The sequence below is a fragment of the Callospermophilus lateralis genome, unplaced genomic scaffold, assembly GCF_048772815.1.
Source record: "Callospermophilus lateralis isolate mCalLat2 unplaced genomic scaffold, mCalLat2.hap1 Scaffold_63, whole genome shotgun sequence".
Classification (NCBI taxonomy): domain Eukaryota; kingdom Metazoa; phylum Chordata; class Mammalia; order Rodentia; family Sciuridae; genus Callospermophilus; species Callospermophilus lateralis.
The window spans coordinates 3,145,034-3,172,483 of NW_027514713.1; the positions used below are offsets into that span (position 1 = coordinate 3,145,034).

At 38.9% G+C, this 27,450-nt stretch overlaps 1 protein-coding gene across 1 annotated transcript in view; it reads left to right on the top strand.

The window, feature by feature from the left end:
* LOC143389512 (ankyrin repeat domain-containing protein 50-like) overlaps positions 1 to 27,213 on the top strand; it is a 52,521-nt gene extending 25,308 nt beyond the window's left edge. The window contains exon 2 of the mRNA XM_076842523.1: positions 27,075 to 27,213. Within this exon, the coding sequence (XP_076698638.1) occupies positions 27,075 to 27,213 (139 nt within the window). The remainder of the gene's footprint in view (positions 1 to 27,074) is intronic.
* Positions 27,214 to 27,450: the final 237 nt, after the last annotated feature.

The following is a 27,450-nucleotide window of genomic DNA, read 5'->3' on the forward strand; positions in this document are numbered from 1 at the left end:
AGTTGCACGCGTGGCCTTGGGCTGATAGCAGTGGTACTTCTCAGTTGGACAGAGGTGGGGAGGAGGACGGAGGGGACAAAGATGGTGTCCAGGTTTCTGCCTTAAGCAGTCAAGTGAGTGGCCAGTCAGGGCATTAGAAGAGTGGCCATTCCAGGAGACAAGGATGGCTTGGGTCTGTTGAGTGCATATTGCTGTGAGGCTCTCAGTGGAAACGCCCAGCAGGCAGATGGTTATGAGCTCTGGAGCCAAGAGAGCAGTCTTGCTTTGTGGCTCTGAGTGTAGTATTCATCAAGTAGCCTTGAGTGTAGACATGTCGTTCACAGATTAAACAGGGTCACCGTAAGCTCAGAACCTCGATTCTGTCCTTGGACCCCTCCCTCTTTCTTCCTGTTTTCATGTCAATCAATTATCTAGTCTTGTCAGTTTTCTCTCTGTGTTCTTTCTGTCTTTTATTTATTTTTTGGGGGTACTGGGTTGAACTCAGAGGCCCTCCACCACTGAGCCACACCCTGCACTATTTCATATTTTATTTAGAGACAGGGTCTCACTGAGTTCCTTAGTGCCTCGCCATTGCTGAGACTGGCTTTGAACTCATCATCCTCTACTCTCAGCCTCCCGAGTTGCAAGGATTAGGATCATAGGCATGTGCCACTGCTCCTGGATCTGTGTTCTTTCTTATTCACGTCACCGTTCCTAGTTCCAGTAGTTTTACTGGGTTCTTGTTACTTTTCACCAGAACTATTTCATACTCGAGGGTGGTGGGACTGGTTTCCAGAAGATTCATCAACTAGTGCAGGGAGCCAGGAGGGCTATGCCCGTTAGCACTGTCATTTGTCCGAGAGTCTTGGCCTTGGGGAAAGAAGGAAGGGAGACACCCCTGGGATTTAAGACACAGAACAGGGAGGTGGAAAATCAATATTTGATTAAACTGCTCAGGGAGACATCAGGATTGCCCTTGCATACAGGCAGACTAGGACATTTTCCTTTTCCTCTTAGCTGCTATTATTCACCAAATGACATTTTTTTTCTACCACTCTGCTCTCCATACCTTCAGCTGGCCATAATAATTCTTTCAAATGAAAATTAAACAACTTAGATAGAACTAGGGATGTGTATTTGACAGACATTTTTCTAAATAGTTCACATGTATAAAACCATTTGATACCTATAAATATTCTGTGAGGTCCCTCTATTATCCCATTTTACAGATGAGTAAATGAGGAACATGGATGGTATGGAGTGTCTTTCCCAACATCACACAATTTATAACCGCTCTGGCTCCACAGTCTGGACCATCCTCCAGGAAAGTGAGGCCCTGAGCATGTTCTGAGCACCTCTTAGTTGTGCTAAGAACAAGGACTCCAGGAGAAATGCATCCAAGCAAATATTTAAACGTGCAGAGTGCCAATGTCTGGCAGGGGACAAGAGCACACTAGGCAACTTGTTTTAAAACCAGGCCACCTACATAGCTAAGAAGTCATTTCTTTCTTCAGAGTGGGTTGAGTTACAGGAGAGATGGCTGGCATGGAAGGCATTTTCTCGAGGGAAACGCCAGGGTGACCTCTGCCATGGTGAGCCCCGTGCCCCTCTACAGTCCCTAAGCTGCACATGAGGAGTGGCTGCAAAGGCAGTGTCCACAAGTTAGGTTGGGTGGTCATCACCAAGGTCACCATCGTTTCCAATCAGGGGAAACAGCGGGTGCGTGGCAGCCCGCCTGTCTCATGTAGGTAGAGGGGGCCTTGGCGGAGATGGCATTTTCCTACCTGATGGCCTGCAATCCTGAATCTGCCAGTCCAGACTCTCCCCGTTCTGTTTCAGATTTTATGGGACTTTCTAAATAGGCCATTTAGTATTTGTTACTCCTTTGGAAATGAGTTTTCTGGAGCCAGTATGAGGTGCTAAGCTTTATAGGCAGACGCTTTGGCCAAGAGCACAGAGGGTCTTGAATTGGCCTTTCACTGTACAGAAGAACTTGAACAGACTCAAGTGCAAATCCAGATTTGTAGGGGTTTGTGCAAGTGAAGTGTATGATGGAGCAAGTCATTTTTTCCAGTATCACTTAGTGAATATTAAGGCTGCTTTTTAATCTGACTCACTCAGAGGGGAGTGCCAAGCATCAGTAGTAAACAATCAGTGTAGTTAAAATGTGAAAAAGACAAAGAAAAGCAAACTGGAGAGATGTTTGAGTAGAATGGGAATTTAGCCAATAAGCCTGACTGGTAGAGTCTTTGGAGGGAAGCCATGAAGTCTGTGATGTTTCTCTAGTTGGAATGAAAAAAAATTAATATATGTATTTTATATATACATGGTATTGGGTAAAAAAAGATGAACTCTTTCCTTTAGATTTGAGATTTTACTGATTCTGAGACTCCAAATGGAATACAAATGAAGATTTTAAAAGGTATGATTAAAAATACCACATGCAAACATGGCATTTGGTCAATAAAGATTTTAAACTAACCTTGTCTTTTCCATGACTCTGAGTCTTACTTCATGTTTTGCATAAGCACAAAGGTGTTGTTTCTGATTCTGCACCATTTTTTATTTCTATCAGGAGAGTACACTTTTTTAGCCATCGAAAGATTTCTTCAACGTGAAATATTTTTTTTAAAATGTATATGATTTTTGTCATACAGTTTTTCCACTAAAAACTTTAGTTCAGAGTCTTCAGCAATAAGAATTAGGTTAAAAAATAGCATCCCATGTGGAAACATCTTTTTAAAAAAATAATAATTTTTTTATTGTTTGTTTCTTTACTTTTGACATTTAGATTTTTTTCCTCCTGCTAGTTTTCTCTTCACCCAGGGTTTATTCTTAGGATTTTCATTACTTGAGATGGTTTTACCAGTTGGCGGTTTACTCCAGCTCTTCTCTGCTGCTCTTTATTTGTGTGTGAATAACAATAAAATGTACTAGTGCAGTGGGCTTTTAAATCCTCCAGGAGGCATACAGCAAGTGCTGACTCTGTGGTAGGCATTACACAAGAAGAAAATCTAAATTTTCCTTGTTTGAAACTTCAAAGAGAATCCTTCTAAGTTTGCTGAAATAGAATTTCTGAAGGTAATTAATGCACAGAGCACTTTAAAAAGTTTTTATTCTGTCACATGAGTTAAAGATTTTCTCAGAAGACATTTTACCTTTTAGATCCTATAAAAGTGGTATTCATTAATTTTTATGGATGAACACGTATATATGCATTTTCACGTAAATGAAATCTGTTATAGTTTGAGATTTAAAAAAGACCAAAAACTCTACAATGAGATTTTAAAGTTTGACATAGCAGTTTAAAAGCATAAGGGAATAGAAGCGATTTATTAGTCATGTTTTAGTTGCTGTGACCAAAACACCTGACATAAACAACTTAAGGGAGGAAGGTTTCTATTCTGGCTCATGGTTTCAGAGCTCTCAGTTCTGGGGACGGGACTTCCCCACCTCTTCATCATTTTCTACTCTTTAGAAAGACACTTAACACAGCCTCTGATTGGTTCTTCTTGGGTCAGATATTCCCACTGGCTGCTAATCTTCGCACTGTGTGGGTCGGGCTCCACGTGCCCTGTTTTGAGTTGGACAGAAAGGAGAGGTGACGTGGGAAGTGGGAAGTGGAAAGGGGAGGTTCAGGGCCAGGGAACTTAACTCACAGGTACACCACCGAGGATGTAGATAAACTGCCCCCCCTTGTTGTGACTTTTACTTTAGAGCAGTAATTCATTATCCAAAACACAAAAATCACATAAGATGTTCAGTTAATGAATGCATCACTGTGGCCTGTGTACATGTTAGCTATTGCCTTGATAATATTGTGTAATAAGGAGCCACAATGTCTCAAAGTCCCTCAAGGGAACACATGCATTGAGGTATCACCATCAGGAAGCTCTAGGCTCAGGTGTAACTGGGAAGCTCTGATTTGGGCTGCCCATTTTTCAGCCTGGATTCCTGAACTAAAAATCCATGGTCCTCTTTCTGGAACTAGTGGGCTAGCAGGGCCATATTGTTTTAATGATCATGAAAGAGGTACACAGCAAACACATTTCAGGCCTCTACTTTGTCATATTTCTATATCCAAAGCATGTGTCTTGGGTGAATTCCAAGTCAAGAGACAGGGAGGACCCTCCATCTTTAGTGGGAGGCACCCTGCAGGTGCTCCAAGGGAGGGGGCAGACTACGGCCAATAATCCAGTCTATCTCAGCCTGTAGCTCCAGTACAAGTCAAGCAACTCTTCTGTTTTCAGCAGTCTTAATAGCGCTTTCTCTATTTCATCATCTCCAGTATCTATTAAGCGAGGAAAACAAGTGAAGAAAACATTGATGAACTGAAACTACATAGTCAATAACCTCTATCCTTTCCCACTGTCCATCTCACAGATTCTAACAGATTGAAAGACTGCTATCATGGCCTTTTGGATTGGGCTATAGAAGGAACAAAGCAGGAAGTAAAGCAAAGCATGTGGGAAAAAACTCACTTTCAAGTTTTATTTTTAACCCTCCTTTTCTTACTTTTTTCAATTTTGTAATTTTAATAGCTTTTTAAATTATTTCCGTTTTATTTTTTTTTGGTAAGTTTCCCAGTATTTAACTAAATTAAATATATTTTAAATTTTCCTCTGATTTTATCAGTGTGGATACTATTACCCCCCCTCCCTCCTTTTTTCTTTTAACTATGGGAAGGCAAATTAATCTCATTTGCAAATTTTCTGTCATGCTGCTCTGATCATATTATTTCCTTGCTCATAGACTTTCATTGGTTCTTTATTGTTTAAAGACTACCTAGCTTGTTAGGAATCTTGTATAAATTAATGGTAATATGAGATATGATCTATTTTGTGGTTCAAGAGGGACCATCAGGTCTAGCAGCAATTATGATTTTATTGAGACTTGAATATAAAATTTTCTTTTATGAGACATAATTATATAATTCTAAGATTTATAATCAGGAGAAATGGTTAATACAGACAACAAATACTTTTTTGGTATTCAGCCAAAAAGTAATTTTGATCAACTTTGAAAAAAATTCAGTAATTTGTCATTGCTAAAAACATGGATCTAACTTTTCAGATCCATGTTATATAAGGATAAGGATCTTTTCTTATAATTAATTGTTCTCTACTATTAATTTTGAAGTTATAAAACACTGGTCATATACTTTTGAATAATGATTTCTCCTGTCTTCTGTGTCAAAGCAAGACATTTGCTGAGTTTTGAAATTTTTCTTCTCTTTTTATATTTGCTTGCTTGGCGTTGGTGCTGTTTATCTCCACAGCTTTTGTTGTTGTTGTTGTAGAGCTGGGTTATTTAAGGTTTTGATTTTGTTTCTGTTTTGATTGGGAATGGAAGGTGATTGTGTTCAATCACTTAAGTGCCTGAGCAACAGGGAAGGGAACCCCCAATTTATTTTGTATTACTCTGCTAGAGAGAACTCCATCAACCTTGGTTGTGAGGGTGTGGGTGGCATTTGTGTTCATAAACTCAGGTCACACTCGAGGTTGATGTCACACTGCTTTCATTTGCTTGTCTCTCAAGGGTTTTTTCTTAGTATAGAGTCAACTGATTATTTCTCTGAGAATATGTATATATGGTACTTAGGGCAAATGGAGTTGGATTAATATTACATGTGTTCAGGTTGCAGTTTTATCTGGATATTTGTATATTGTATGAATGACTTACTATTGCTTCCTTTCTGCATAAAATCTGAGAATGTCTTTATTTCATCTTCATTCCTGAAGGACTTTTTTTTCTGGAAACAGGTTTGTGAGTTGTCAGACTTTTCTTTCAGGCCTTGATAAATGCACTGCCACTGTTTTTAAGCCTTAATAGTTTCTAAGGAGAAACCCACCCCATTAGAGTTGTTGTTCTTTCATGTGAAAAATGTTGTTTCTGTTGCGCTGATTTTAAGATCCTTTCTTTGTCATCAGTTTCTGGAAGTTTATGTATGATGTGCCTTATTATAGATTTCTTTGTGCTTACCTTGTTTGGTGTTTCTCAGCTTCTGGAATCTGTTGATTTTATCAGATTTTTTTTGTGAATTTTTCTTTTGTCAGATTTGGGAAAGGTTGAGCCTTTATTTCTTGAATCCATCACCCTCTCTTCTTTCCTTACTGAACTCATTGACCAGACTATTAGATCTTTTAATGTTGTCCCACAGGATCGAGAGATTTCTTTTTTTCTCTGTTGTTCAGTTTGAATAATTTCTATTGCTCTCTTTTTTATTTTTCTATATTTTCTTGGTGGGGTTAATTTTTTTGTCTTTTGGAATTGGGGGTCAAACTCAGGGCTAAGCAAATGTGATGCAGATGCTTTGCCACTGAGCTACATTCAGCCCTCTATTAATCTCTTTTTTAGTTCATTGTTTCTTCTATTACCTACATTTTCCTCTTGAGCACCTCTAATGAGTTTTTAATTTAGGTTATTGAATTTTTCAACTCTAAACTTCTATTTTTTAAATATTTGTGTTTCTTTGATAAGACATTTTATTTTCTCATTTGTTTCAAGGGTATTTGAAGGATCCTTGAAGACTTTTTATACCTTTTGACTTTGTACTTTGAAAGTCTTGTCATATTTTTCCAAAATCTTTGTCTCTCATATTGTCTCTCTACTTTGTGTTTCTTCTGAGTTGAGATTTTCCTGATTTTTGGTAAACATATTATTTTAAGTTAATTGTAGGATCTTTTCAGTATTAGTTTTATTATCGAGGTCTAGTTTCTATTTAAATCTTGTTACTTGTTACTACCTAGGTGAGACAGTGGTTAGGACTCTGTACCTATTCCTACCCTATTCTGCCAGTATCTGCACAATGTTGGGGAAGGACCACTGTTTTCTTTTACGGTTTTTGGCTCTTGTCACAAAGATTGTGTTCATTGGGTTTGTCCTCTCTTTGCCTTTGTATACAGAGAGCAGCCTCATCTTGTTGTTGTTTTTCTATATTTTTTGTTTTGTTTCAGGAGTGAGTACCACTTCATTTAAATTCTGAACTGTAAGCTGCTTTGCCAGTCTGGGTTATATAGGCAGCAAAGAAAGCAAAGCCAGCTACTCACTGCCAGTTCTTTTCTTGAGTCCTGAGGTCTTCATATAGTCCTACTTCATTTCCACTTTTTAGAGCTTTCTGATGTCCATTTCATCCATTTTCTCTAGAGTTTTTAGATGTAATAAGCAATAATAAGATGAAATGTGCCAACTCCATCTGCTCTTGCCATACAGACTAATTGTAAGGTAGTCAAATTTGTCAGCTCCTTTATGGTTTGTACCTTTTTTGTTTTACTATGTTTTCTTGGAATTCCTAGTTTATACCAAGTTTATGAACTCCTATATTTTTCTTCTGATAGATTTAAAGTTTGTTTTCTACATTTCAATCTTAAATCTTTCCCAAATTTTTTTGTTGAGACCAGGAAGCAAAATTCTGTAAAGTTTTGGGAAACTAGTAGGTAAAACAATAAGGATGGCAAAATAAACATAGAACCCCAACATTTTAATATATTTCAAAATAAAAACTTGGAATTAAAATATTTATCAATTTGATGTTTTATAATTTGTTGTTATAAAGTTAATTTTAATGTTTTTTTAATCAAGTGACCTGTATTTGCATACATAGCAGATTAGAAATCAGCTTGTCCTCCAGTCCAAGTCTCTTTATGTTACATGTTTTGTCACTAAAGTTGCCATATTTCTGTATTGATTATACTTTGCTCTGGAATATATTGCATTGTTTTATAGCTTACTTACATCTTTAACCCCTTTACCTCTTATCCAGTATTCTTTTTTGTTTTGAAGAATAATAAATAAAAGAAATTTAAATTGCTTGTGAAAGTGTGGAATAAAAAAAACTAAGACATGAGAAAAGTGATTTGTAGTGTATCTTTCTATCAGTACAGAAAAATACATTTTAACTTATAGATTTTGTGAAAGTCTCAGCCTGTTCCATTATAACGTAAGTTCATCCAGGATAAAACCATTATCTTGCTCAGTACAATATTATATACCTCTTTCATGAATCAGTTATGGATGATGTTTTTTTGAAAGTTTATAGATCACCAAGGTGCTTAAGGGTAAATATAATTGTTAGGGATGAATCTCTTTTTTTTTGCCATGCTGGGGATTGAACCCAGGTTCTCACACACACTAGGCAAGTGTTCTGCCACTTAACTCCATCCCCAGTCTAGTGGAGATAGAGTTTTTAAAATCCAGTTGAAAAACCCAAAGTCTTAATGATGAAATATCTAAGTATTCTGAGGTATAAGTTTAGTTTAGTAAGTGCCTCATTAACATAATTGTCAGGCATTAAGATTTGTTTTTAATAGTACAAATTTCAGAATCATAATAAAAGATGGTAAGAATATTCTTTTGTATCTCAGTGGTGTGTCTTGACTTTAATTTTTTAAGTAACTGCATAAATATGAATTACTTCTGATATCAGTCATGATTTTCAGTTCTTTATTAATCTAAACATTTTGCATTCTTTACTTTTTTCTTTTTACATTTCTAATTTTATGTAAGTAAATAAGTAAAAACTAATGTGAAAGTTTTAAACATTATTTTAATTGAGAGTTATCTAAAATTTTGGAATGGAAACTGTGTATAGTTTTATCTCCAAGAAGAATGAATCATTTAGAACAGGTCTACTAGGGATTTGTAAATAATGAGTGAAAATCTACCACTTTTAATATTCCCTGATAAAATGTAGATATTACTTGCAAGAACAACTGTTTCCTGCCTTGAAGACATGCTGTTAAGAAATAGTGAGAGTTCTATTTTTGAAGAATATCTCATTATTTTTATTAATAAATAAGTTGCAAATTATCTGAAACCATCCCCAAATTCTTAGTGTTAGTTATTGACTAATTTTAGTTTTGCAAGATATAATAGCTACTTATATATTAAAATACTTTCAATAAAGAAATAAAGTCCTGTGTATAAATTATTTTTAACCCTTTGTTGTTCTTTGGCTTGGAGGGGGAAGAAAGAACTACTTACTATTTTTGATGTGTAAAAAAGCTGTCAAGTGATCAAATAAAAATCCCAGTGGCTTACCTCATAGAAATAGAAAAAGCAATAATGAAATTTGTTTGGAAAAATAAGAGACCCAGACTAGCTAAAGCAATCCTTACCAGAAAGAATGAAGCAGGTTGCATCACTATACCAGACCTTAAATTATACTACAGAAGAATAGTAACAAAACATAATGGTATTTGAACCAAAACAGACTGGTAGACCAATGGTACAGAATAGAGGCCACAGATACTAACCCACAAAATTACAGTTATCTTATATTAGACAAAGGTGCCAAAAACATGCACTGGAAAAAAGATTGCCTCTTCAACAAATGGTGCTGGGAACACTGAAATCCACGTGCAACAAAATGAAATTAAACCCTTATTTCTCACCATGCACAAAACTCAACTCAAAGTAGATCAGAGACCTAGGAATTAAATCAGGGACCCTGCATCTAATAGAAGAAAAAGTAGGCCCTAATCTTCATCATGTTGCATTAGGCCCCAACATCCTTAATAAAAGATTCCTATAGTGCAAGAATTAAAATCAGGAATCAATGAATGGGATGAATTCAAACTAAAATGTTTCTTTTCAGCAAAAGAAACAATCAGTGAAGTGAATAGACAGCCTCCATCTTGGGAACAAATTTTTATCCCTCACACATCAGATGGAGTATTAATCTCTACGATATATAAAGAACTCAAAAAGCTAAACACCAAAAGAACAAATAACTTAATAAATGGGCCAAGGACCTGAACAGACACTTGTCAGAAGAGGATATACAATCAATAAACATATATGAAAAAATGTTCATCATCTCTAGCAATTAGAAAAATGTAGATCAAAACTACTTTAAGATTTCATTTCACTCTAGTCAGAATGTGAGCTATTATGAAGATAAAGAACAATAAGTGATGGCAAGGATGTGGGGGAAAAGGTACACTCATACATTGCTGGTGGGAGTGCAAATTGGTGCAGCCGATATGGAAATCAATATGGAGATTTCTTGGAAAATTGGGAATGGAACCACCGTTTGACACAGCTATCCCTCTCCTCGGCGTATACCAAAGGACTTAAAAAACAGCATACTACACAGACAAAGCCACATCATATTTATAGCAGCACAATTCACAATAGCTAAACTGTGGAGCCAACCTAGATGTCCTTCAGTAGATGAATGGATAAAAAAAGTGACATATATATACACAATGGAATATTACTCAGCAATTAAAAAAATAAAATCATGGCATTTGCAGGTAAATGGATGGCATTGGAGAAGATAATACTAAGTGAAATTAGCCAATCCTAAAAAAAAAAAAAAAAAACAAATGCTGAATGTTTTCTCTGATTTCAGGAGGCTGATTCATAGTGGGGTAGGGAGAGGGAGCATTGGAGGAATAGATGAACTCTAGATAGAGTAGAGGGGTGGGAGGGGAAGGGAGTGGGCAGGGGGATAGAAAGGATGGTGGAATGTGACGGACATCATTATCCAAAGTACATGTATGAAGACAAGAATTGGTGTGAACATACTTTGTATACATCCAGAGATTGTGCTCTATGTGTGTAATATAAATTGTAATGCATTCTGCTGTCATATGTAAAAAAATAAATTTAAAAAGAAATCAGATCACAAAAATGCTGTTCAGTGAATGCAAATTATGTATTGTGTTAGTCACCAAAGTTGACATGTTTCTTAGAGTATACTTTAAAGTTATTCAAGAATCTTAATTATTTTGATTTCTTTAAAAAATAAAAAGAATTATTGCTTATTCTGTGAGTATACCTTTGTAGGAAAATATTTTACTTCATAATATTGGAGGATTGGTAATAACCTATTAATGGTTTCTTTTTTATTTTGTTTCATTTAACATGAACATTTAGTTTTTTAACATATGATTGTTTCATATTCTTATGGACTTTAAGAAAAAGTAGAAAAGTAATTAGATAATTTATTTTAAACAAGTTCAAGAATATTGCTTGCAGTGTTTATGGTGCTAACTTAATAAAAGCTAAGAGCCAACGGAAAGCTTGTTACTTTTTTTTCTGAGTAATTATATATCTTTTATGATAGGACTGTTATACAATACACAGAGTTCTTAAGATTTATGCAGTTTTCCTGTAAAAAATGAAGTAAAAATAAAAGTAAATGTCAAATATCTAGTAGTTCCATTTGAAGTCTCCTAGTTATTTATCAAGTTTCAGGAAAACCTTACCACTAGTATATTATAAGACAGAAACTCACTAACCACACATAGTATAGTTTGATTTTGAAAGATTGCTTGTCTGTCTTAGAACTATAACATGTATTCAAAAGTAATAAGTAGGTTATTATCTCTATGGTCTTTTATAATTATAGAATCTGTAAAATATGTAGTTTTTTTTGCATCTGTTAAATCCTCACAAATATTTTAAATTTTTGAAAAGCTAATGATTGTTGCTGGGTAGTATATCTCAGCTTTAAGCATTTATTTTATCTGTTTTTGGTTGTTTAATGTTATCCTATAGCTTTCAGTGTTGAACCAATAAAAAGAAGTTTGGTATATAAGTAAGTGAATTGGCAGTGAATTACCTAGAATAGATGATGAAGCTAGCCAACTTTAATTTTCTCTAGTTCCATTAACAAGTCTAGTTAGAAAACTGGTCCAAGGGTAATTTGTAATACTTATTTCTTAATGTTTCCTTTGTGATGTATCATTCTGAATAGGGAGGTTAGTAAAGAGAAGGAAAATGTCTACCATGTTTCAGGATAAGAAATGTTTTGCGGATTTATTTTAGTATGAAGAGTGAGGAAGGGATCCAACTGCTATTTTCCCAACTGAGTAGCCCTAGAACAGATTTTTCTTTTTTTAAATTAAGTTGTTTATTAATATACTAATATAATGTGGTGTTTTGATACAGGTATATGTTGTGGAATGGTTAAATCAGGCTAATTAGCATATCTCACTTCAAATACTTATAATTTATTTGTGATTAAAAATAACGTCCTACGTTTTAGCTATTTTGAGAGAATGGATTATTTCTCAGATGGTTTGAGCCTATTTCGTAACCCCCGTGGCTGCTGAAAGCATGGGCCCCCAATGATAGCATCTCATTCTTTTTTGCAGAGGAATTTTTCACAGTTAGGCTAAGGGCAGGTGTAGCACATTTTCTCTTTGAGTTTTAATCCTATATCAAGGAAGACTGTCAGAAAACAGTGTGGAAGGAAGATATTGTTCAGAACTGTGGAGAATTGCTCTTCTCAAGTTGCATTGTAGGATTATGCCTTCTATTTCTTCTATAGATGCTACCAAAACAGCCTTAGACAACCAGTCCACTGGGTGCATTACCTGAAGGGCTACTTGTAGGGCATTGTTTAACTCAGTAGTCCCTTTTGTTTTTCTTTTACCCCAATCCTTTTCTTCATTCTCTTTTATGTAATCCAGTGAACTTCTGCCCCCCCCCAACACCACCTTATTGTGTGTTAGCATCCACATATTAAAGAGAACCTTCAGCCTTTATTTTTTGGGGGATTGGCTTTTTTCACTTAGCATGATATCTCCATATCCATCCATTTAAAAGCAAATGCCATAATTTTATTCATTTTATCACTGAATGATATTTTATTTATCCATTTATCCACATTTTATTTATCCATTTATTGGTTGTAGGGCACATAGGTTAGTTCTATAACTGAGCTATTGTTAATTGAGCTGCTATAAACATTGATGTGACTGTGTCAATATAGTATGCTGATTTTAAGTCCTTTGAGTTTGAACTGACAGTGGGATAAGTGGGTGATAGGGTGATTCCATTCCAAGTTTTCTGAGAAATCTCCATACTGCTTTTCAGAATAATTGCACCAATTTGCATTCCCACCAGAAATGTATGAATGTACCTTTTTTCCCCACATGCTCTCCAATATTTATCATTAGTTATATTCTTGATAATTGCCATTCTAACTGGAGTGAGATGCAATCTCAATGTAGTTTTTTTTTTAAATTAATTTTTATTGTAGGTTGTTCAAAACATTACATAGTTCTTGATATATCATATTTCACACTTTGATTCAAGTGGGATATGCGCTCCCATTTTTACCCCATATACAGATTGCAGAATCACATCAGTTGCACAACCATTGATTTACATATTGCCATTCTGGTGTCTGTTGTATTCTGCTGCCTTTCCTATCCTCTACTATCCCCCTCCCCCCTCCCCTCCCCTCTTCTCTCTCTACCCCCTCTACTGTAATTCATTTCTCCCCCTTATATTTTTCCTCCTTTCCCCTCACTTCCTCTTGTATGTAATTTTGTATACCCCTGAGGGTCTCCTTCCATTTACATGCAATTTCCCTTCTCTCTCCCTTTCCCTCCCACCTCTCATCTCTGTTTAATGTTAATCTTCTTCTCATGCTCTTTGTCCCTACTCTGTTCTTAGCTACTCTCCTTATATCAAAGAAGACATTTGGCATTTGTTTTTAAGGGATTGGCTAGCTTCACTTAGCATAATCTGCTCTAATGCCATCCATTTCCCTCCAAATTCTATGATTTTGTCATTTCTTAATGCAGAGTAATACTCCATTGTGTATAAATGCCACATTTTTTTATCCATTCGTCTATTGAAGGGCATCTAGGTTGGTTCCACAGACTTGCTATTGTGAATTGTGCTGCTATGAACATGGATGTAGCAGTGTCCCTATAGTGTGCTCTTTTTAGGTCTTTAGGGAATAGACCGAGTAGGGGAATAGCTGGATCAAATGGTGGTTCCATTCCGAGCTTTCCAAGAAATCTCCATACTGCTTTCCAAATTGGCCGCACCAATTTGCAGTCCCACCAGCAATGTACAAGAGTACCCTTTTCCCCACATCCTCGCCAGCACTTGTTGCTGTTTGACTTCCTAATGGCTGCCAATCTTACTGGAGTGAGATGGTATCTTAGGGTGGTTTTGATTTGCATTTCTCTGACTGCTAGAGATGGTGAGCATTTTTTCATATACTTGTTGATTGATTGTATGTCTTCCTCTGAGAAATTTCTGTTCAGGTCCTTGGCCCATTTGTTGATTGGGTTATTCGTTATCTCATTGTCTAATTTTTTTAGTTCTTTGTATATTCTGGATATTAGGGCTCTGTCTGAAGTGTGAGGAGTAAAGATTTGTTCCCAGGACGTAGGCTCCCTATTTACCTCTCTTATTGTTTCTTTTGCTGAGAAAAAACTTTTTAGTTTGAGTAAGTCCCATTTGTTGATTCTAGTTATTAACTGTTGTGCTATGGGTGTCCTATTGAGGAATTTGGAGCCCGACCCCACAGTATGTAGATCATAGCCAACTTTTTCTTCTATCAGACTCCATGTCTCTGATTTGATATCAAGTTCCTTGATCCACTTTGAGTTAACTTTTGTGCATGGCGAGAGAAAGGGATTCAGTTTCATTTTGTTGCAAATGGATTTCCAGTTTTCCCAACACCATTTGTTGAAGATGCTATCCTTCTTCCATTGCATGCTTTTAGCCCCTTTATCGAATATAAGATAGTTGTAGTTTTGTGGATTGGTTTCTGTGTCCTCTATTCTGTACCATTGGTCCACCCGCCTGTTTTGGTACCAGTACCATGCTGTTTTTGTTACTATTGCTCTGTAGTATAGTTTGAAGTCTGGTATAGCTATACCGCCTGATTCACACTTCCTGCTTAGCATTGTTTTTGCTATTCTGGGTCTTTTATTTTTCCATATGAATTTCATGATTGCTTTCTCTATTTCTACAAGAAATGCCGTTGGGATTTTGATTGGCATTGCATTAAACCTATAGAGAACTTTTGGTAATATCGCCATTTTGATGATGTTACTTCTACCTATCCATGAACAGGGTATATTTTTCCATCTTCTAAGATCTTCTTCTATTTCTCTCTTTAGGGTTCTGTAGTTTTCATTGTATAAGTCTTTCACCTCTTTTGTTAGGTTGATTCCCAAGTATTTTATTTTTTTTGAGGATATTGTGAATGGGGTGGTTGTCCTCATTTCCATTTCAGAGGATTTGTCACTGATATACAGGAATGCCTTTGATTTATGCGTGTTGATTTTATAGCCTGCCACTTTGCTGAATTCATTTATTAGCTCTAATAGTTTCTTTGTAGACCCTTTTGGGTCTGCTAGGTATAGAATCATGTCATCTGCAAATAGTGATAATTTGAGTTCTTCTTTTCCTATTTTTATGCCTTTAATTTCTTTCGTCTGTCTAATTGCTCTGGCCAGTGATTCGAGAACTATGTTGAACAGAAGTGGTGAGAGAGGGCATCCCTGTCTTGTTCCAGATTTTAGAGGGAATGCCTTCAGTTTTTCTCCATTCAGAATGATGCTAGCCTGAGGCTTGGCATAGATTGCTTTTACAATATTGAGGTATGTTCCTGTTATCCCTATTTTTTCTAGAGTTTTGAACATAAAGGGATGCTGTACTTTGTCGAATGCTTTTTCTGCATCTATCGAGATGATCATATGGTTCTTATTTTTAAGCCTATTGATGTGGTGAATAACATTTATTGATTTCCGTATATTGAACCAGCCTTGCATCCCAGGGATAAATCCTACCTGATCATGGTGCACAATTTTTTTGATATGTTTTTGTATCCGGTTCGCCAGAAGTTTATTGAGGATTTTTGCATCTAGGTTCATTAGAGATATTGGTCTGTAGTTTTCTTTCTTTGAAGTGTCTTTGTCTGGTTTAGGAATCAGGGTGATGTTGGCCTCATAGAATGAATTTGGAAGTTCTCCCTCTTTTTCTATTTCCTGAAATAGCTTGAAAAGTATTGGTATTAGTTCCTCTTTAAAGGTTTTGTAAAACTCTGCTGTATACCCATCCGGTCCTGGGCTTTTCTTAGTTGGTAGTCTTTTGATGGTATCTTCTATTTCCTCAATTGATATTGGTCTGTTTAGGTTGTCAATATCCTCCTGACTCAATCTGGGCAAATCATATGACTTAAGAAATTTATCGATGCCTTCACTATCTTCTATTTTATTGGAGTATAAGGATTCAAAATAGTTTCTGATAATCTTCTGTATTTCTGAAGTGTCTGTTGTGATATTGCCTTTTTCATCCCGTATGCTGGTAATTTGAATTCTCTCTCTTCTTCTCTTCGTTAGCGTGGCTAAGGGTCTGTCGATTTTATTTATTTTTTCAAAGAACCAACTTTTAGTTTTGTCAATTTTTTCAATTGTTTCTTTCGTTTCGATTTCATTAATTTCAGCTCTGATTTTAATTATTTCTTGTCTTCTACTTCTTTTGCTGTTGTTTTGCTCTTCTTTTTCTAGGATTTTGAGTTGAAGTATTAGATCATTTATTTGTTGGTTTTTTCTTTTTTTAAGGAATGAACTCCAAGCAATAAATTTTCCTCTTAGAACTGCTTTCAATGTGTCCCATAGATTCTGATATGTTGTGTCTGTGTTTTCATTTACTCTAAGAATTTTTTAATTTCCTCCTTGATGTCTTCTATAACCCATTGATCATTCAGTAACCTATTGTTCATTCTCCAAGTGATGCATGATTTTTCCTTACTTCTTCTATCGTTTATTTTCAATTTCATTCCATTATGGTCAGATAAGATGCATGGTATTATCTCTACTCCTTTATATTGTCTAAGAGTTGCCCTGTGACATAATATATAATCTATTTTTGAGAAGGATCCATGTGCTGCTGAGAAAAAAGTGTAACTGCTTGATGTTGGGTGGTATATTCTATATATGTCAGTTAAGTCTAGGTTATTAATTGTGTTATTGAGCTCTATAGTTTCCTTATTCAACTTTTGTTTGGAAGATCTGTCCAGTGGTGAGAGAGGTGTGTTGAAGTCTCCCATGATTATTGTATGGTGGTCTATTAGACTCTTGAACTTGAGAAGAGTTTGTTTGATGAACATAGCTGCACCATTGTTTGGGGCATATATATTTATGATTGTTATGTCTTGTTGGTGTATGGTTCCCTTGAGAAGTATGTAGTGTCCCTCTTCATCCCTTTTGATTAACTTTGGCTTGAAATCTATTTTATTTGATATGAGTATGGACACTCCTGCTTGTTTCCGAAGTCCATATGAGTGATATGATTTTTCCCAACCTTTCACCTTCAGTCTATGTATATCTTTTCCTATCAAATGCGTCTCCTGAAGGCAGCATATTGTTGGGTCTTGTTTTGTGATCCATTCTACTAGCCTGTGTCTCTTAATTGGTGAGTTTAAGCCATTAACATTTAGGGTTATTATTGAGATATGGGTTGTTCTTCCAGCCATATTTGTTTATTTATGTTACTAAACATGGTTTGTTTTCCTCTTTGATTATTCCCCCCCCCCCCTTTACTGTCCTTCCTCCCGCTGTTGGTTTTCATTGATATTTTCCATTTCCTCTTCCTGTAATATTTTGCCGAGGATGTTTTGAAGAGATGGTTTTCTAGCTGCAAATTCTTTTAAATTTTGTTTATCATGGAAGGTTTTAATTTCATCTTCCATCCTGAAGCTTAATTTCGTGGGATACATAATTCTTGGTTGGAACACATTTTCTTTCAGTGTTTGAAATATGTTATTCCAGGATCTTCTAGCTTTCAGAGTCTGTGTTGAAAGATCAGCTGTTATCCTGATTGGTTTACCCCTAAATGTAATCTGCTTCCTTTCTCTTGTAGCTTTTAAAATTCTCTCCTTATTCTGTATGTTGGGCATCTTCATTATAATGTGTCTAGGTGTGGATCTCTTATGATTTTGCACATTCGGCATCCTGTAGGCTTCTAGGATTTGGGATTCTGTCTCATTCTTCAAGTCTGGGAAGTTTTCTCGTATTATTTCGTTGAATAGATTGCCCATTCCTTTGGTTTGGACCTCAGTACCTTCCTGTATCCCAATGACTCTTAAGTTTGGTCTCTTTATGTTATCCCATATTTCTTGAATGTTCTGCTCATGGTTTCTTAACAGCTTTGCTGAGCTGTCTATGTTCTTCTCCAGTTGAAATACTTTGTCTTCATTGTCTGATGTTCTATCTTCTAAGTGTTCTACTCTGCTGGTAGTATTCTCAATTGAGTTTTTAAGTTGGTTTATTGTTTCCTGCATTTCCAGGATTTCTGTTTGTTTGTTTTTTATAACCTCTATCTCCCTGTATAATTGATCTTTTGCTTCTTGGATTTGTTTATGTAATTCATTGTCAAAGTGGTCGAAGTGGTCTTTCATTGTCTGATTTTGCTGTCTAATGTCTTCCTTGAGACTCCAGATCATCTGAAGCATGTATATCCTGAATTCTTTATCTGACATTCCATCTGCTGCAGATATTACCTCTTCTAAAGTTGAGTTGACCTGCATTGCTTGTGGTCCTTTCTTTCCTTGTCTTTTCATATTGATCGCGTTTCTTTCTGCTTGGTGAAATTGTTGTGTTATTGATTTTTCCCCCTATATATTTACATTGCTCTTGTATAGCTGCAAAGTCTCCCTCGCAGGCTTTGGCGGTGGTTCTGCCCCTCCTCCAATTGAGGCAATGTGCCTACCATGCCGGGAGGCCGCTGTGCCTGTACTTTCGATGGGCCTGTTCTTTCGGTGGTCACAGGTCCACCTACCTTGCAGGCGTGAGCAGCGGCTTTGCCCCTCCGCTGGCCACTAGGCCTGTTCTGTCTGTCGGTTGCAGGTCTGTCTACCTAAAAGGCGCTTGTGGCGGCTCTGCCCCTCCCCCAACCGGGGCGATGTATCTGGCGGGCCACTGGGCCTGTTTTGTCAGTGGTCACGGTTCCGCCTACCTTGCACGTGCGTGGAGCAGCTGTGTCCCTCCGAGAGTTGCTGGGCCTAACCTGCCGGTGGGTGGCAAGTGCGCCTGCCTTGCAGGCCCAGGGGTGGCTCTGCTGCTCCGCGGGTTGCTGGGCCTGATATGCTGGTGAGACGCAGGTTTGCCTACCTTGCAGGCGCCTGGCGGCTCTGCCCCTCCCCCAACCGGGGCGGGGCGATGTGTCTGGCGGTCCTCTGAGCCTGTTCTGTTGGTGGTCAGGGTACTGCCTACCTAGCAGGCTCGTGGGACAGCTGTGCCCCTCCGCAGTTTGTTGGGCCTGACCTGCTGGTGTGTGGCAAGTGCGCCTACCTTGCAGGCCCGGGGGTGGCTCTGCCGCTCCGTGGTTGCTGGGCCTGATCTGTTGGTGAGTCGCAGGTCTGTGTAACTTGCAGGCGCCCGGCGGCTCTGCCCCTCCCCGAACTGGGGCGGGGCGATGTGTCTGGCCGGCCTCTGGGCCTGTTCTGTCGGTAGTCAGGGTTCTGCCTACCTAGCAGGCTCGTGGGGCAGCTGTGCCCCTCCGCAGTTTGTTGGGCCTGACCTGCCGGTGGGTGGCAAGTGCGCCTATCTTGCAGGCCCAGGGGTGGCTCTGCCGCTCCGCGGTTCCTGGGCCTGATCTGCTGGTGATTCGCAGGTCTGCCTAACTTGCAGGTGCCCGGCGGCTCTGCCCCTCCCCCAACCGGGGCGGGGCAATGTGTCTGGCCGGCCTCTGGGCCTGTTCTGTTTGTGGTCAGGGTTCTGCCTACCTAGCAGGCTCGTGGGGCAGCTGTGCCCCTCCACAGTTTGTTGGGCCTGACCTGCCGGTGGGTGGCAAGTGCCCCTACCTTGCAGGCCCGGGGATGGCTCTGCCGCTCCGCGGTTGCTGGGTCTGATCAGCTGGTGATTCGCAGGTCTGCCTAACTTGCAGGCGCCCGGCAGCTCTGCCCCTCCCCCAACCGGGGCGGGGCGATGTGTCTGGCCGGCCTCTGGGCCTGTTCTGTCGGTGGTCAGGGTTCTGCCTACCTAGCAGGCTCGTGGGGCAGCTGTGCCCCTCCGCAGTTTGTTGGGCCTGACCTGCAGGTGGGTGGCAAGTGGACCTAGCTTGCAGGCCCAGGGGTGGCTCTGCTGCTCCGTGGTTGCTGGGCCTGATCTGCTGGTGAGTCGCAGGTCTGCCTGCCTTGCAGGCGCCTGGCAGCTCTGCCCCTCCCCCAACCGGGGTGGGGCAATGTGTCTGGCTGGCCTCTGGGCCTGCTCTGTCGGTGGTCAGGGTTCTGCCTACCTAGCAGGCTCGTGGGGCAGCTGTGCCCCTCCGCAGATTGTTGGGCCTGACCTGCCGGTGGGTGGCAAGTGCCCCTACCTTGCAGGCTTGGGGGTGGCTCTGCCGCTCCGCGGTTGCTGGGCCTGATCTGCTGGTGATTCGCAGGTCTGCGTAACTTGCAGGCGCCCGGCGGCTCTGCCCCTCCCCCAACCGGAGCGATGTGTCTGGCAGTCCACTGGGCCTGTTTTGTCGGTGGTCACAGTTCCGCCTACCTTGCACACGCGTGGAGCAGCTGTTTCATTAGTGCCTGGGCACACTCTCCTTGTTTGCCTCCCTCAGGCCCTAAGTTTGTAGAGCTTGGGGCTGAGAACCCCCAGCAAATTTGCTTACCTTCTGGTAGCCACGCCCCCGTATCTGATGCAAGAGACCTCAGTTGTCAGCACTGGTGGGAGCGGTAGCCGTGAGTCCCACGCCAAGGCGAGTCTGTGCAAGAGACCTCAGTTGTCAGCATTTGTGGGAGCGGTAGCTGGGAGTCCCGCGCCACGCGGTTCCGGCCGGCTCCTGTGCCAGCGCCGCCGCGGCTCCCACCGGCTCCTGCGCCGCTGCTGCGGCTCCCACCGGTTCCGGCCGGCTCCCGTGCCGCTGCCCCGGCTGCCGCCGGCTCCCTCGCCGCAGCCGCGGCTCCCGCCGGCTCCCTCGCCACAGCCGCGGCTCCCGCCGGCTCCCGTGCCGCCCTCAGTCTGGCTATTGCGCTCACAGGAGAGATGGGAGGGGCCCTTAAGTTTTCCCCGCTGATCTATAGCTGAAAGAGCTGTGATCAGTCAAAAAAAAAAAAAAAAACAGAGATGATGACGTCAGCTCTCCAAGATGGTGGCCGCTGGCTTCCTCTGTGGTCTGACTGATGTGGAGAACCGAATTGGATGGCTTCCTTCCCCGTCTCAAGCCCAGAATTCAGCTCTGAGTACAGTATTTGCACAGCTGGCGGGAGCCTGCAGAATCCGTAGTGCTGTATCTTTGCATTGTTATCTTACCGTCGTTTCCCAGCGAGCGCCGCAGACTCTGGCCGCGGGGCGATTTGCTGCATACGCAGCGTGACCCTCCGTGCGGACAAATCTCTCACGTTTGAGCTCCAGTAGCAGGTCCTTATGCAATGGAAATCCTTCCTCTAGGTTTCGGAGCACCCCAATTTTGCTGGAAATTCCTAACAAGCTAGCTTTTATCCATTCTACCTTGTCTTTTTCCTGCTCAGTGACGCAGTACATGAGAGTGCTGCACTCCTTTCGCAGCCATCTTCTCTTCTCCCTCAATGTAGTTTTAATTTGCATTTCTGTAATTAGTAGAGATGTTGAAATTTTTTTCACATCTTGGTTGGCCATTTATTTTTCTTCTTCTGTGATGTGCCCGTTCAATTCTTTTGCCCATTTACTGATTGGGTTATTTGGTTTCTTTGCTATTAAGTTCTGGAGTTTTTTATATATACTGGAGATTAATGCTTCAGCAGAAGTACAGATGTCTTTGAGAGTTTCTCCCATTCTGTAGGCTTCCTCTTCACGTTTTTTTATTGCCTCTTTTGCTAAAGAAGCTTTTTAGTTTGATATTTTCCTATTTATTGATTCTCGATTTTGCTTATTATGCTTCTGGAATCTTGTTGAGGAACTTGGTTCCTTAGCCAATACCATGGAGAGTTGGGCTTACAGTTTCTTATGGTAGGCACAGGGTCTCTGGTCGTGTGCCAGTGCCGTGCCATTTTTTGTTACTTTGGCTCTGTAAAGTAGTGTAAGATCCGGTATTGTGATGCCTCCTGCTTCACTCTTCTTGCTAAGAATTGCTTTGGCTATTCTGGGTCTCTTATTTTACCAAGTGAATTTCATGATTTCTTTTTCTGTTTCTATGAAGAATGTCATAGGGAATTTAATAGGAATTGTATTTTGGTCGTATGGCTGTTTTGACAATATTAATTCTGTCTGTACAAGATCATGGGAGATTTTTACATCTTCTAACATTTTCTTTAATTTCTTTCTTTAGTGTTCTGTAGTTTTTACTTTATTTTTTTATTTTTTTGAGAGAGAGAAGATTTTAATATTTATTTTTTAGTTTTTGGCGGACACAACATCTTTGTTTGTATGTGGTGCTGAGGATCGAACCCGGGCCGCACGCATGCCAGGCGAGCGCGCTACCGCTTGAGCCACATCCCCAGCCCTGTAGTTTTTATTATAGAGATTTTTCACCTGTTTTGATAGATTGATTCCAAAGGTGTTTTTTTTTATTAACCTGTTGTGAATTAGGACAGTTTTTATAATTTCTCTTTCGGCTGATTCATCATTGGTTTATAGAAATGCAGTTAATTTATGCATGTTAATTTTATATCTTGGTACTTCACTGGATTTGTTTAAGAGTTCTAAATGTTTTCTGGTACAATTTTGGGGTCTTCTAAATGTAGGATTATTCTTTTTGCAAATAGAGATAGTTTGAGCTCTTCTTTTCCTATTCATATCTATTTAAATTCTTTCTTTTCCCTAATACCTCTGGCTATAGTTTTCAGCACTATGTTGAATAGAAGTGATAAAAGAGGACAGCCCATCTTATTTCAGGTTTTAGAAGGAATGTTTTCAATTTTTCATCATTTATAATGATGTTGGCTATGAGTTTAATGTATATAGCTTTTACAGTGTTGAAGTATATTCCTTCTAAGCCTAATTCTTCTTGTGTTTTGAACATGAATAGATGCTTTATTTTGTCAAAAGCTTTTTTTGCATCTATTGAGATAATCATGTGTTTCTTGTATTTTAAGTCTATTGATGTGGTGAATTACATTTATTGGATGAAACAACCTTGCATCCATGGGATTAACCCCACTTGGTCTTGGTGCAATATCTTTTAAGTATATTTTTTGTATATGATTTGCTATTATTTTATTGAAAATTTTACATCTATATTAATCAGGAATATTGGTCTGAACTTTTGTTTTCTTGATGTGTCATTGTCTGGTTTTGGTATCAGGATGATACTAGTTTCATAGAATGAGTTTGAACGGATTTTCTGCTTCGTGGAATAATTTGAGGAGTTTGGGTGTGAGTTGTTCTTTGTGGGTCTGGTACAAATTGGGTGAGGATCCATTTCATTCTGGACTTTTCTTTGTTGGGAGGCTTTGGATGGCATCTTCTAATTCATTGCTTGATATTGAGCTGTTTATATTTTCTGTGTCATTCTGAATCAACTTGGATAGGTCATATGTCTCTAGAAATTTGGTTATATCTTTAAGATTTTCTATTTTATTGGAGCATAAATTTCAAAATAATTTCTGATCATCCTCTGTGATAAAATACTTACATAAGTATTTTTCATGATAATATTTTCTTTTTCACCACGGATTTTAGTATTTATGTTTTTTACCTCTTTCTCATAGTTGGCTTTGCTAAGGTTTTATCAAATTTATTTTTTCAAAGAACCAATTTGTCAGAGAGTATAATGTGTTGTATTCCTAGTCTCATTTACCTCTAAGCATTTTTTAACTTACAACCTTGAATTTTTATGCTATCCATTGGTCATTCATTAACATGGTATTTAGTCTCCAGGTGTTAGTGCAGCTTCTATGTTTTATTTTATCATTCATTTCTAATTTTATTCTTTTATGATCTGATAAAATATAAGTTATTATGTCTGTTTCTTTTTATTTGCTAAGAGTTGCTTTGTGGCCTAAGATATGCTCTGTTTAGAAAATGATTCATGTGCTGCTGAGAAGAAAGTATAGTAAATCATTGATGGATGAAATATTCTATATATGTTTCATAAGTTTAAATTATTAATTGTGTTTTTCAGTTCTGTAGCTTCTTTGTTTTGTTTCTGTATGGTAGACATATCTAGTGATGAGAGAGTTGTGTTAATGTTGGTCTGGGGTTGTGGCTCAGTGTTAAGAGTGCTTGCCTGGCATGTGTGAGGCTGCCAACCAGAATATTTCACTGTAACAGTGGGAAATTTTAAGCACTACTTCATTCTCAGTACCACATATAAATAAATAATAAAGTTCCATCAACAACTAAAAAATAAGATACAGACTGGCAGATTGGATTAGTAAACAAGATCCAACAATATGCTGTCTTGAAGAGACCTCATAAGCAGGACATCTACAGACTTAAGGTAAAAGGATGAGAAAAAACTTACCATTCACTGGATAAAGCAACTGTGGTATATATACACAATGGAATATTACTCAGCATTAAAATAGAATAAAATCATGGCATTTGCAAATAAATGGATGAGTTGAAAAAGATCATGCTAAATGAAGTAAGTCAATCCCCCCAAAAAAACAAAGGTTGAATTTGTCTCTGATAACTGGATATTGATCCATAATGGGGGTATGGGAGGGAGCATGCAAGTAATGGAGGAACTCGAAATAAGGGTGGGAGGAGAAGGAATGGGGCCTAGGTATATGTGTGAAGACACAAGTGGTGTGGCTCTACTTATTGTACAACCAGAGAAATGAAAAATGGTGCTCCATATGTGTACTATGAAATGAATTCTGTTGTCATGTAGAACAAATTAGTTAATTAATTAATTAAAAACTTAGCATTTACATGGATCTTGTAAATAAGCAGGGGTTTCTATCCTCATATCAGATAAAGTGGATTTCAAGCCAACGTTAATCAGAAGGGACAAAGAAGTACACCTCAGACCGCTTAAGGGAATTATACATCTACAAGACATAACAATCATAAATATTTATGCCCCAAACAATGGGGCACCTAAATACATCAAACAAACCCTTCTCAATTTCAGGAATCAAATAGACAACAAAATAATACTGGGTGTGTATTTGGGACTCACAAATAAAAAAAATTTAAAAAAGGGAGAAAGAAAAGAAAAAAGAAATAAAAAAAGTGTTTGAATTGGGTTATCAATGATGCAAATACAATATAGCTGATATAAAAAAATTTTAAAAGTAAAGAAAGAAAAAAGTGTTTGAATTGGGTAATTGATGATACAAATACAATATAATTCATCTATTCCTCCCAGATGAATTCCAGATAGGTAAGAGGGGAGAGAGGGAAAGGGAGGAAGCAGGGTCATTAGCAAGGATGGTGGAATGTGATGGACATCATTATCCAAAGTACATGTATGAAGACACGAATTGAGTGTCAACATACTTTATATATAGAGATATGAAAAATTGTGCTGTATATTTGTAATAAGAATTGTAATGCATTCCACTGTCATATATTTAAAAAAATAAAATCAATTAAAAAATACAATATGGTTGGTTCAACATGTAACGTTGTTGAGGGCCTGTAATGTGGGGCTTCTATATTTGGATGTCATGGCCCCTATCCTCAGAGAGCTTTTAGACACAGATAAGGAAATATATTTACAAGCAACAAACATGCATTATTCTAGAACACAATGGATGCATTAGTGCTTGTGGATGCTGAATAAACGGCAGTCTTTTATGGAAGTCTTCCTGAAAAAAAAAAAGACATTTTGAATCTGATCTGAAATGACATAAAGAGTAAGCCAAGGGCATTCAGGCCAGGTGCAGGAGTGTGGTGGTGAAGAAAGAGAGTTGTAAAGTCATCTTCATTTGTGAGATGTTAGAAAACAAGAAAAGGACACTTATCTATTATTTCATGAACATCTATTCTGCATGAGACATTGCGTAGAGCTGGTTGTGCAAATAAAAAGACACAGTTCCTGCTTCCATATTGCTTAGTTTTTTTGGAGAGAGGAAGGAGAAAGTAAATATTAATTTTTGGTAAGAAAGCAATTATACAAATTATTCAGATAAAGGGAAAAAACAGTATTCTATGAGACAGTATGGTATAGTGACATTAATTACTGTACATTTGAGCTGGTGGTATGTGAAGCTGCAAAAGAAACTAGGCAAATCATTTTGGTGTAAGGAAGCATGGAAAGGAATTCTCAGGAAAAAGTGTGGAGCATGTGCAAAGGCCCTGAGGGTATTGGGGGAATTGGAAAAAGGCCTGTGCTCTGGAGTTGTGAGAGTGAGTTTTGATGTTTATTATAAGAGTGGTGGGCAGCCTCTGAAGTATTTTAAGCAGAAATACGTGATTAAATCTTCCTTCTGCAAAGATCTCTTTGGCTGCAATGTGGAGGATGTTTTTGAAGGGAAATAATGGAGGTTTTGCAGCAGCCCCTTAAAAGACTACTGCCTGGTCCAGGCTGGAGATGATGAGATGATGGTGGCCTTGGTGTAGGTGGTGGCAGTAGAATGGAGGGAAGTAGCTAGTTTCCATAGAGATTTAGGAGACTGATTCTATAGGACTTGGTGACATGTTGGATAATGGAGAAGTAGATGATAGGGATGATTCCTGAATTCCAGATACTCTACTGATGGAGCTGACCTCTGAGAGGGAAGGTTGCAAGGGCCCCCTTTGGGGGAAGAGGCTGAAATCAGCTTTGGATACAGGGAGACAGTTGGGTCTATGGTTGGGAGCTCAAATTGAGAACTGAGCTGAAATTCACTGTGTGCACCTCATGGGTGCATAATTAACAAGGAAGCTCTGGGCATGGAAGAATTTTCCCTTGGCGGGTGGGGAAAGCATTAAACAATTATGGAAGGATCAAGAAGTGAGAATGCACAATGGTCATTTAGAAGAGACCTAGCCAGCCCAGGAGTCACTGGAGGGGTAGGAGGGAAAGCAAAGTGTGCTTGAATAATATGTCATTGAGGTAGAGTAATACTATATTTTAAAAGGGGCGGGTGGTCTCTTTCAGTTTATCTTTAGTTCCATTTTCTGATTTCTGATTCTTGTTAATTCAGTTATTTTTTTGACAGACTGCTGTGTGGGTGTGTGTGTGTTCTGCCAGGAACAATAATCCCTTTTGCTTTCTCCCACGCCACTGCACTTTTGGCTGCCACTTCAGTGTGTGGAGAATCTGAGCTCATTTAATCCCACAGAGTACTAAACAATATCTGGTCTCTGTGACTCTGTGGTTCGACTCCAGGCACCCCACCTTCCCGGCCAGCTGGGATCGCTTCATGAGCTCACTGCGCACAGTTCCATGGTGAATCTGTTCCCGCTGGTGAGCGTTTGCAGAACTCGCCCTTGGAAGGTTCCGTGCCAGGTCCGCTCCTTTTCTCATGGGTGCTTTCTTTTCAGGATGGCGAGAGGTCCTCCAAGTTACTGCTTTGTGGCCTTCCCGCCGCGTGCTAAGGATGGTCTGGTGGTGTTTGGGAAAAATTCAGCCCGACCCAGGGATGAAGTGCAACAGGTTGTGTATTTCTCTGCTGCTGATTAGGAGAGCAAGGTTCAGGTAAGTCATGCACATGTCTCAGTTCCTCCACGCTGAGGATCCTTCTCTGGCTCTGCCTCCAAACACTGACTTCTTTCTTGGAAGCCTGCTCACCCGTGAGATTGTCATGTTATTTCTGCTGATTTCCATTTTCATTCACGTTGGCTCACAATCTTAAAAATGAGGGTATGTGAAGAATTCTCTGTTCCTTATGATCTTTGTTTTATAATTAAGTAAAATTTT